Source organism: Gopherus evgoodei, chromosome 18 (genome assembly GCF_007399415.2).
Source record: "Gopherus evgoodei ecotype Sinaloan lineage chromosome 18, rGopEvg1_v1.p, whole genome shotgun sequence".
Lineage (NCBI taxonomy): Eukaryota > Metazoa > Chordata > Testudines > Testudinidae > Gopherus > Gopherus evgoodei.
The window spans coordinates 20,683,295-20,695,309 of record NC_044339.1 but is presented as its reverse complement, the minus strand read 5'-3'; the positions used below and the strand labels follow the sequence as shown (position 1 = coordinate 20,695,309).

General features: G+C 44.7%; 1 protein-coding gene across 14 annotated transcripts in view; it reads left to right on the top strand.

Annotated features, from left to right (window-relative positions):
- NPHP4 (nephrocystin 4) overlaps window positions 1-12,015 on the top strand; it is a 103,585-nt gene that overhangs the window by 22,852 nt on the left and 68,718 nt on the right. For 11 of the 14 annotated variants that reach the window (XM_030537342.1, XM_030537336.1, XM_030537335.1 and 8 more), the window contains 2 exons: window positions 8,689-8,825; window positions 11,391-11,572. The exons of 1 other annotated variant lie outside the window; for it this stretch is intronic. In XM_030537342.1, the coding sequence (XP_030393202.1) occupies window positions 8,689-8,825; window positions 11,391-11,572 (319 nt within the window). Of the gene's footprint in view, window positions 1-5,168; window positions 5,262-8,688; window positions 8,826-9,581; window positions 9,692-11,390; window positions 11,573-12,015 lie in introns of those variants that run through there. 2 more of the 14 variants (XM_030537344.1, XM_030537345.1) reach the window with 2 other exon arrangements.

The window sequence follows — 12,015 nt, the reverse complement described above, 5'->3', positions numbered from 1 at the left end:
TAGTTGTGTTAACTAGTGGGCCTGTTTAGGTGCGTGAGGATTGCAGAATAGGCGTGTAGGTAAAAGACACCTTAGATATTAATGTCCATAGATGTTTAGTTTTCTTTTTTCTTTTTAGTTCTCAGTCTGTGCATCTTGCTTTTGTGGATCTGAACTGACAAGCACAATTACAGAGCAGAGATGGGCAAGGAGGCAGGGAATGATGCCGCACAGAGATCAATTGCTATAGGATGGAAACTGGAACAGGCATTCCACTGAAAGAAATGTATGCCCAAAGAGATCTCATCCGGAACAAAAGAACTCTCACTGGCGAGGCTGATCGTGGTAGGACTGGAACAGAACCTTTCAGCAGCCAGCCAGTGTGCTGAGGACTGGCTGCCCCAGGAGCTGAGGATGAAAGTCTGATGGCTTTCAGGGAAAGATCTAAGACCCACCTCTTTGGCATTAGCTTTCCTGAAAAGCCACTGAGAATGGCACAAAAGAAAATAAGCGAACTGCTCTGCCTGTTCCTTGAATGGGGAGTTGGGGGGAAGGGAAGATAGATTAATAATAAGAGGATAAGATCAGGAGAGGCAAAAGCTCAGGAGTCCATGTGGATCAATCACGTGGCTTGATATCATCATTATTACAGCCCATTAGTACAGCAGAATCAAAGAGGTATAAAGATAGTTAACAGAATATGCTGTTCAGAAGCTGAAAAAAGCCCATCAACTGCCTAACATGTCGCAGCCCCATATGAAACATCCTCACAACTGCTTGTGCAGCCTGACAAGGCATCAGGTGCCACTTCTGGGAATGAATCATCTGCTAGCATCTGTCTCCTCCACAGAGGGAACGAAAGCATGGGGGCGTGCTGGATAAATGACCTAATCTGGGCTAATCTTATCTCTGGTGAATCAGCTCTGAAGTGATGGGAACGGGACTAGGGATGAGTTTGTCCTAGTGTGTTTTAAATGATAGCACAGAGACTGCTAAACGGATCTACAGGGAAAGGGAAAGCAAGTGCAATTGTGGGGGATGTGACGAGAAATAATTATTCCTTGAATGTACATCACACCTTTCATCAGAGGATTCAAAGCTCTTTACAGATATTCATTAGCTGAGACTCACAATCTCTCTATGAAATAGGTAAATATCATCCTTATTTTCAGCAGGGTAAACTGAGGCATTAGAGAGGTGAAGTGATAGTGGCAGAGGAAGAATTAGAACTCAGTATTCCCTGTTCACAGTCCCCTGCTTTCACCGCTAGACGTATTCCATCCTTCATCAATGTAGCACATCAAAGTAGTAGAAATTCTCACCCTCCTTCTCCCCCATCTTATGGTTTTGGGAAGGCTGGAGGCTTCTGGCCAACACGTGTCTTTTACAGAGACAGCACTTAGCGCAGTGTTTGAGGCCCCTTGGTGCTATGACACTGCACATCAATAATAATCATGAAGAGAAGGCACGTAGGAATGAATGAGGAATTTGGTTTAAATTGCTTCATGCAAAGGGTATTGAATACATGGAATAAATTGCCCTGAGAGCAGACTGAAGCAAAGAATGTAAATTGTTGGAGACATACCTCAAGTTGTTCTGGAGGAGGAGGGGATTAAATGGTTTGGTGAAAAAAGTGCCAAAGGGAATTAAGGTGAGAGAAAATAAAGGGCTAGCAGAGGTAGCCAGCCATTCATCCCCTTTTCTTAAATTATCTCATTTCTTAAAACCTTATACATCCACTGGGAGCTGAATAGGCTTGACCATTTAACAATGAGCCCAACCCAGCTCTCCAGTGCTTGGAAGCAGGACTATATAACACTCAAATGTTTACACTAGCAATGAAATATGTAGCTTAAAAGTATTTGTAATTTAAGGGAAACCCCACTGTGAAGCTTTAAAGAGAATGAATTGTTCTTTGGGGGGGAAAAAAACAAAAACGATCTGGTAGTGTAAAGCTCACCCTGAGCTCCCAAAAGCTCAGGCATATCAATCTGTGCTAATCTGAACTCTCAGGGGAACGTACAGCAACCCAGCAAAATGACATCAATGGAAGCAACGGCTTCGCTTATTTAAAATAAGATCCTTGTTCCCAGGCAGCATGCCAGGCTTTGCTTTTACAGATACCTGACTAAAAGGACCAGAACTATTGCAGGGCTGGGGACTCCCTCTGAATCTGGGATTTCAAAGGACAGTTTCTTCCAAGTGTCTGATCAGTCCAGTTGATGGAATGTTAACAGTTGTAATTAACCTTTGGACCAGCTTGGATTCTTGGGGATGTGATGGATTTTCCATCACTTGCAGTCTTTAAACCAAGACTGGTTATCTTCCCGAAAGAGCTACTCTAGCTTCACCAGAAATTATGAGTTTGATGCAGAAATAGTGGGTGAGGTTCTTTGGCTTGTGTTGTGAAGGAAGTCAGTCTACATGATCATAAAGTTCGCTGTGGGCCTTAACATCTATGAATGGTGTTTGTGGAATCGACTCCACTGGCTACTTGCTCTTATTGGGAAAATAAAAGGGTTCCTAATGTCTAACTTAAACTGTAACTCTCTAGTTTCAGACTCCAGTTGCCTCTGTCTAGTTATACTGTTTTCTTGAGGTTAAATATCTTGGAAGTATTTTGTACATTCTTTGGAATTTTTGTCTTTTATACAAATGTAATAACAACAGTTTGTATCTTTAATCCATAAAGGAGACACAGAATCATTTCAATCTAGTCCCCCTTTTTGCTAATTGCTTCTCTTCCTGGGAAATGGCTATAGATGAAGGATGGACGCTTTAAGTAGTCAGTCAGGTAGTGGAGTCTTAGAAGAGGTCTTTATAGCTTGTTTCAAAGTTCTCCTTGTTCATGGCATTGTTCCGGATAAGTGGAGATTTGGCAAGGGCAGTGGGATATGATTCTGGTACACCAAAGCCTTACTAATCTTTACCCATGAAATATCAGAGCTCTGCATTCAATGGTGGCTTGATGGTGGCTAAATTCATGTGATTCGGAAAAGCTAAGAGATAAAGACAAGATCATCAGTTCTTCAGAGGTGACTCCCTCTGCTTAGTATCAAGGGGTAGCCATGTTAGTCTGTAGCCACAAAAACAACAAGGAGTCCAGTGGCACCTTAAAGACTAGAAGATTTATTTGGGCATAAGATTTCATGAGTAAAAAACCTCACTTTTTCAGGTGCCTGGAGTGAAAGTTACAGATGCGGGTATTATTATACTGACATATGAAGAGAAGGAAGTTACCTCACAAGTGGAGAACCAGCACTGACAGGGGCAATTCAATCAGGGTGGATGTAGTTCACTCTCAATAATAGATGAGGAGGTGTCAATTCCAGGAGAGGTAAAGTTGCTTTTGTAGTGAGCCAGCCACTCCCAGTCCCTATTCAATCCCAAATTAATGGTGTTAAATTTGCACATGAATTTTAGTTCTGCAGTTTCTCTTTGAAGTCTGTTTCTGAAGTTTTTTTGTTCAAGTATGGCTACTTTTAAATCTGTTATAGAATGTCCAGAAAGATTGAAGTGTTCAGGACTGGCTCTAGCAATTTTGCCGCCCCAAGCATGGCGGCACGCTGCGGGGGGCGCTCTGCCACTCGCCGGTCCTGTGGCTCCGGTGGACCTCCTGCAGACTTCCCTGCGGAGGGTCTGCTGGTCCAGCAGCTCCGGTGGACCTCCCGCAGACATGCCTGCGGATGCTCCACCGGAGCCGCAGGACCAGCGGACCCTCCACAGGGACGCCTGCGGGAGGTCCACCGGAGCTGCCTGCCACCCTCCCGGCAATGGCAGAGCGCCCCCCCCCGCAGCATGCCGTCCCAAGCACGCGCTTGGTGTGCTGTGGCCTGGAGCCGGCCCTGGAAGTGTTCTCCTACTGGCTTTTGTATGTTACCATTCCTGATGTCCGATTTGTGTCCATTTATTCTCTTGCGTAGAGGCTGTCTGATTTGGCCAATGTACATGGCAGAGGGGCATTGCTGGCACATGATGGCATACATCACATTGGTAGACGTGCAGGTGAATGAGCCCTTGACTGTGTGGCTGATGTGGTTGGGTCCTCTCATGGTGTTGCCAGAGTAGATATGGGGGCAGAGTAGGTAATGAGGTTTGCTACAGGGACTGGTTCCTGGGTTGGTGTTTCTGTGGTGTGTAGTTGCTGATGAGTATTTGCTTCAGATTCGGGGGCTGTCTGTAAACGAGGACTGGGCTGTCTCCCAAGGTCTGTGAGAGTGAGGGATCATTTTCCAGGATGGGTTGTAGATGTTGATGATGCACTGGAGAGGTTTTAGCTGGGGGCTATATGTGATGGCTAGTGGTGTTCTGTTATTTTCCTTGTTGGGCCTGTCCTGTAGTAGGTGATTGCTCGGTACCCGTCTTGCTCTGTCAATCTGTTTCCTCACTTCCCCAGGGTGGGTATTGTAGTTTTAAGAATACCACAGCTCCCACATGCAGAACTTCACAATGACATGGTTGCAATAATACAGCTCTGGAGATGCCAGGTTGCCTTGTGAGTGCATTATCTGTGGCTAGTAAATAGCCAGTAAACTGAAAAGCTGGAGTAGTACCACTCTTCATAATGCATGTCTCCAAAGGATTTTCTTTTCCATTCTCTCCCGTTGCTCCAGACTTCGGAGCTCCTTGCTCTTGCCAGCAGGAGGGAGACATCATGTCCCTGCGTCTTTAGATGGTTTCCACAGTGTATAGCCTAGTATCCTTATACATCCACTGAGATCTGCCTCTAGCTGCAGAGCATCAGACCCATCTTGTGGCAGACAAGGGGAACTCTGTTTTAGGCATTATAGTCACACAAAGCCATACCAATCTGCCTGCTGGGTTTTACTTGCAAATTCAGCTACCAGTCAAACGATTGGCAGAACAATCAATCAAACCACTACATTGATAGCGTGAAAGGTACCTTGCAGGGAAAATTTAGCTTGCTGCTTCCTGCTCCTCTTTGTTTTCCCCTGTAACCCTAAATCAGCTGCTCAGGTGTACCGGGTAGGTACAAAGCAACAAAGAGTCCTGTGGCACTGTATAGACTAACAGATATATTGGAGCATGAGCTTTCGTGGGTGAATACCCACTTCGTCAGACGCAAGGGTAGGTACAGTGTGGCGGGGAGATAGACACTAACCATCATGCAGAGGAAGAATGGTTCTTTGCTTGGTGGTAAGGAAGTACACTCAGCATTCTCCTTCCAGACACCAGCTGATCACCTGGGGCTGTGCATCTCCACTGCTCGCCTACATACAGCTCAGCTGTGGTAAAGGTGCCTCAAGAAGATTTGCTATAAGGTAAAGTACAGCTGAGTTCCATATAGCCTCCCCAAGACCATAGCCACACAGTTAGCAATACGCAGCCTCTTGTAGTCACACTCACACAGTTGTCAGCCTGCATAAACCAGAGTTTGATCAGCTGCAGCCTGCTGGGGGTGGCCTCTGAATTTGACTAGCCATGGAAAGTGAAGCAGTTTGCAGATGGAAGACAATGACGAGAGACACAATCTCTCTCTGACTCCAAGTCAGCAAGGTACTTAAGCACATGCCTAACTTTGAACCTGTGAGCAATCCCTTGGAAATCCTGTCTATTGCCTTTAACATCTTGACTTTCAATTAGTTTAATTCAGTCCTTCATTCAGTGAGGCTACTCACAGGCTTAGAGTTAGGCATGTGCTTAAGTTCCTGGCTGAACTGGGGCCCTGAATGAGGTTAGTCAGGGATATTTGTAAACATCTGACTTCAGTATAAATGTAGCTGTGTTATTACCAAATGGCCCAGCAGTACACAAGCATGGAGCTGTTCATCCTGCCTATTCCCTGGCACCTCTTTGCTTTCAGTTAGTTAATTTGCTTTTAAAAGCCTAACAACGTTGCTAGAACAAGGCTAGTGATTTCTTGCTGTTTGGTTGTCAGGAAAAGCTTTGTCCGGAAAAGTTAACAAGTTCCACTTCTTTCTGCTCTTCTCCCCTCCCCTGCCTTAAGCAAAAGAACTAAGCAATGAATACTGCTTGGAACCTGGACATAAAGGAACAGGGTGGTTGAAATTGGTTTAAAATGGGCAGTTTAAACAAAACGTCCCCTGTAATTTGATAGACTGACTCTTCAGATAACAGAGTAGATGAAATCGGGATGGTATACTTGGTTTCTAAAATCAAATTAAGGCAGATTCTCGCTTCACTGGCACTAATTTTTTATGAACTCCCTCATTCCTCACAGCTCCTGCAGCTCTGACTATCCCTGAGACATTGTGCTATTGAATTCTATCGTCAGCCCCTTTAGAGACTTCAGGTTTTCCTTTTCAGTACGTAGTGTGGGTTTGTTAATGCTTACCTGTGAGTCATGTGGAGGAGGATAAAATCTTATTCAGATGCCTTTCTGTGGAAAAAACTCTTAAGGAATGTGTTCCTGCCCCTTAATTTTTGCTTACACTTCCCAAAACTTGCAGCCCCCTCCAGTTCCTGCAAGGTGGCATGTCGGCAGTGACCAGCATTGTAACTTGCTTAGCCTTGTATTTTTAGGGCAAGAGAAAATAAATTAAAATGTGATTAAAATAAAACAGCTGGAGTTCAGAATACTTTCCATAGGCTTGTCTGGTGGGAAATATATGGGTGATATTCACCATAGACTAAACTGTACAAATCTCTCCCTAAAACTTGTGGGTATGGGAAGTCAGAAGAACTACTCTTGTGAATAAATGCTCACTCAGGAGAGTAAGAGTTGTACAGTCCACCTCTCTCGGGGTGACAAAGGGATATTTATATGTTAATTACTGATACTATTTTAATAATGGGGAAATGGTGGAGTTGGTGGGACCCTGCAGTACCAAGATCCATGGAAATACTTATGCATAAATAAATGGTTCATTATTTATCTATTTGCATATTAATCTAGCAATGATCTCTGAATTTCTAAATTTGCATGAAACCTTGGTCTGTTTGCTTAGGTGCTTGGAAAGGTCATGATTGCAATTGTCAATGCTAGAAACTGGCTGTTTCATTTTTAACAGTTTCTTCTATATAGCTTCATATTTCATGCCTTTCCTGTGACCCTCAGTTCAACCTGTCTTTCATCATCACCGAGCCTAGCTCAGCTCTCTGCCAATTAGCAAAGTGCAGCCAAAACGGAGTGGAGTATGGGGTCACTCAATTTCAGTTTTCCTTCCAAGCCTTGCCATGCAGAACTTTCTAAATCTGCTGTTGTCACTTTACCACTTGGCACTCAGAGAATTTGCACAGCTTAGAGTTGGGTTTATCCTTTCTGGTATTTCCCCACAGACAGTCTTGGTAAGTGAAATGTAACTCTGTACAACAGAGTAGCTGCAGGTCTGGGTTATCTGAAGCATGTGTTTGCCTTCCTATCTGAAGGACTCCAGTGTGATCCCTCCTTCTGCTACTGCCAGAAAAGTTGAGGGGATCAGTCAAAATAATTCTCCCAGGTTCTCTTAAACATCCACTACTTCCCTGCTCTCTATCTCAAAGCTCTTTGCTTGCTGCTGCAAGTTTAATAAACACTCTGCTCAAAGTCAGTCTGGATTCATGGAGCATGTCTGAGCCATGTGATTCCAGCCCCTCTTAATCTAGATCGGTGGTTCTCAAACTTTTGTACTGGTGACCTCTTTCACATAGCAAGCCTCTGAGTGGGACCCCCCTTATAAATTAAAAACACTTGTTTATATATTTAACACCATTATAAATGCTGGAGGCAAAGCGGAGCTTGGGGTGGAAGCTGACAGCTCGTGACCCCCCCCATGTAATAACCTCCCGACCCTTTGAGGGATCCTGACCCCCAGTTTGAGAATCACTGATCTAGATGAATGGGTATCTTGAGCTAAAGAAGACTCTCTAGTGATACCGTGACCTGCTAGAACAACAGAAGTCGGGAGAGAGATGAGCAATGGATGGCTGTATTCAGTTTATGTCATCCTTATCCTGTCCTTGCTTGTTGGCTGCTCTGGATCGGAACGTAGATTTCATTTTTGGAAGTAGTGGCCTCGTGCATATAAAAAGTGGTGATGCAGCTGGGTGGGGAAGTAAATAACCCAGGAAGGGACTAGTCAGGGAACAAGAAGGGCTTATTCCACCCCCAATATTTTTGGCTGTCACATATTCCCCCATTGTCCTTTCCTTGAATATGCAACTGCAAGTGCATTCCCCCCATTGCAGCTCATGCTGGTGCTTGAATATGCATTCTCCTCAGATTGCTGTGTGGCCCTCTAGCTCTCTCTCAAGCAGGTGCATGGGGATAACTGGTGTGGACTTGGGGCTCCCCACCTTGGTACCAGTTAAATTATCGGGCTGACTTGTTGGCTTCTTTGTGTGTTAGACTCAGGATGGTTCACAGCAGATGTAATAGGAGGTAGAGGGGTACAGCTGGCTTTCTTTCTAGCTGGAGAAGAGTATAAGACCTGAAAATAAACTAAGCTGAGGAGGTAACAGACGTTCCTTTGCCTTTATAATCGACATCTTTTAATGACTAGATTGTAGAATTGTTTCTGCAGGCATTTTGAAGGAGAAACTAGACTTCTCTTGAAGTTAGCCTTTGTTTATTAATTTTAGCTGTGGAAAGATGGGCTCATGTTTGTGAGTGCCATGTGAGCACCACGTCTTTCAGCTGTATTGTCTGCTTTGGTCAGAGAATGGGATTGAATATCAAGGCCATATTTTGTGATATTTTTACGTTCTTTGGGAGACTGCAGTGTAACATATGATTGGATGTCTTTTCAGATGATTTCTTTCGAAAACCCCACCTCATGAAATCAGTCACATGGTACTTGGATAAACTGTCCATTAATTTGTACCCTTCATTAGAAAAATTTGAGGAAGAGCTGCTGGATTTACTCAACAGTGAGCGTTTACTTAAGGTACTGTAATTATCGTGGCAACATTAGTAACTCCGTTATCATCTCAGTATTTTTATCATGCTAATAAACTGACATTGATAAGGAGGTTTTCATCTAGATGCATATTAATAGCTTTGCTAGGAATTGAATAAACCGTATCTATGAATTACTTTGCCTACCATTGAAGTGCAAGCTCTGGGATGAAACGTGGTAGCTGTCTAACTGCACAGCAACACTACACAACAGTTCAGAGCAAGGTGTGCAGAATACCTCATCTAACTGAAGGGTTGTGTAGGGAGGTGCAATGTGATTGGCCAAGTGAGAACCTGGCCAGGATTCAGAGAGTAACATCCCTATACTTCTGAGAAGCACCTTAGGAAATGTAACGACCACAGACAGCAAGACCTGGGTCTTCCATCTTTTCCCAAAGACTGCACCTATCTCCCTTTAGCCCGATGGCGAGGCACTGGCTCAGTACAAGGGCAAGAAGCACTGCCTAGTGAATGGCCACCACAATTTTCTAAAGCCTCCCAGGCTCTCTCTCAGACTCCCAACCCTGTAATGATCTGCCCCAGCCTTGCTTCAGTCATGGTATCTGGCCCAGGAATCTTCAGCTACAAGGTGGAGATTCTCCGTCAGATGCATTGGCAATAAATTGTAGTTAGTGAGCACTGGCATATCCTTCTCTGGCATACTTCTCCCATTTCTTAAGGTGAGCAGGTGCCACTTCACCTGTCTGCAATGGCTAGTCTTGATACGACTCGTCTCAGACTCTGGAGCCAGACAATGGGCAGGACTTGTACCGAAGAAGCCTTTGCCCTGAACAGCTCAATCAGTGTGGGGTTTGTGCAAATACCTAAGCCCTGCGGTATTTGGAGGTAACCCAGGTGAAGATATGCATGTGTAGCTGCCAGTTTTGGGATAAGTTTTATTTCTGACTAAGTCAGCAGTTCACTGAGTGTGGTTTTGGCATTGCCTACTGCTGATGTTATCACACTTCATTTGTGTTATAAATCCCTGCAGTCACAATCCTGGTATTAAAGCCCCAGGTAGTGAAAAAGGAGGGATTAGGTACAAGCTCCTGATTCAGTATTTAAAATAATTATTCAGGGTCTTGAAGCACAGCCATTTTCCTTGAAATATAGAAATACCACTGGCCAAAAGAGGAGCTATTTCTGCAGTGACTCCAGTTCTTGGTACTGTTGTTCCCCCCAGGATTGAAAAAAAAAATCCCTAAAAACCAGAGAAGCAAAAAAATTGCGTGTTTGCACGATGGGCTGAGACAGAGGACAATGCTGTTCATCTTACATGACAGTGATTTACCACTTACCCTGTCCTAGTTGGAGGAATGTGAACGGTTTAAAATTAGCAGTGGGCCTGGGGGGTTTTTTTGGTTGCGTATTTTGCAACAGTTACAATACTTTTGTTTTTTCCACACAATTATTTTGGAAACTTCTAAAATGAGAGAGACAAAAAACAGGCGATTATTTCAGTTTTAAGGAGCAAAGAAGGAGAAAGTACATTAACACTATTGCTTTGTTTTTGTATAGAACAGAAACATTTATACAAATGGCACTAGCACAAGATTGCTTTAGGGATAGTGTGCTAATTTTCCACCATGAAAGTAATTTTATTATGTTTTAGCATTTTACTTCTTGGTTTTCTTTTTGATCATCAGAAAGCCGTTCTCCATGGTTTACGTTTTGAATATTCAAACACTAATAGGTTGCAGTTTGGTCAACTTGTTTTGATTAATGGGAAGATAAAGGAACTTTAAGGTTTAATGTTCATTTTCAAATATCGTATAATTTAGTAAGCAATAATGATCGGGAGAAAAAATCCTTGTTTGTCATATTTGCTGTGGATTTTCTGTTAAGATAAAACACTTTAATATCTAGCAATCACTCTGGGGCAGGTTCCATTTTTATGACTTTATGATTAATTGCCCAAATTTTCCTTCCTAATCTTCCAAATGCCACTTCATTGGCTAGAGGCATGAGAACCAGGCAAAGAGCAAACATAACTCACAGATGAAAATGGATTTGCAGGGCTCTGCTCCATGTGGTCTTGTGCAATGTCCCATGTGAGGGCTTTAATCTCACCAGGCGCCAAGCGCTTCAGCCCTGACCCATCGAAATACTTACGCATGTGCTTAAATTTAAGCACAGGAGTAGTCCCATGGATGTGAATAGCACTACTTGCATGCTTAACCATGTTAAAAAGGAAAGGGACACATCTCCAGGGCCACTATGGGGAGTCCCAGCTGGCCAGATTTGGGAGGTGGAGGCAGGAGCTGAGCACCACCTATGAAGTGTGTAGCCCGTCCCTAGGCGTGGTCACAATGTCAATGCAATGGTCTTCCCAGTTCCTGCCAGCGGAGATGGAGATGGGGCTGGGGCCATGGAGGCTCAGGGCTGCTGCAGCCGTAACAATGAAGCAGCTTCTGCAGTATTGTTCCGCTGCCGTTTCTTGGCTGGGGGAAGGAAGGGGAGGAATCCCAGCTCTCAGCCCATTGCTGTGTGTTTCCTGTGGGGTTGATTATTTCAGCCTGTGATGTAACCTTGGTGAAATGGGCCTGTTTCCCAGGATAGCTCCTCAATGGATGGGAGTGAAGTTCTCATTCAGGAACGACGGCTGCACATCGGGGTCCACAATGGCTTATGCTTCGTTCAGACGCCTCAGGTGGTGGTGTTGGTGCCAGAGGGTGAGGTGGCTCGGGGGCGCTCGGCCAGCTTCCACAGGAAACAAGGCCTCAGCGCCAAACCAAGGTACGAGGTGAAAGGACCAGTAACTGCTGAATAGTGGCTGGTTTCTTCTGCTTTTGGCTGCACTACGGTGCTCCATGTCACTCCTCTTGTCAGGGGCAGATGGGCTGCAGTCCACAGGGCTAGAGCAGCAGACGGCTTCCCTGCCTGCCCTCTCTGGACTTCAGTTCTCAGAAATCAGAATTGGAAAATGGGCAGGGCTGAGGGAGCAAGCTCATTACCCATCCTGCCTGGCTCTGAGCTTCTTCTCATCTCCAGAGGGAGCCAAGGAGTTTGCAGATTCAGGTCCTGTCCAGCCCATGCTGCTATGGGTCAGCGGGGCTCTGAACGACTCGTCCTTTTCTTAAAAAAGGCCATGGTGTTTTTGAGGTGGAGCAACCCCCAACAAGAAGTCTGGGTGTTCGAGAGAAGAATGTTTCTCAGGGGCTGGTGGTGGTTGGCCTACT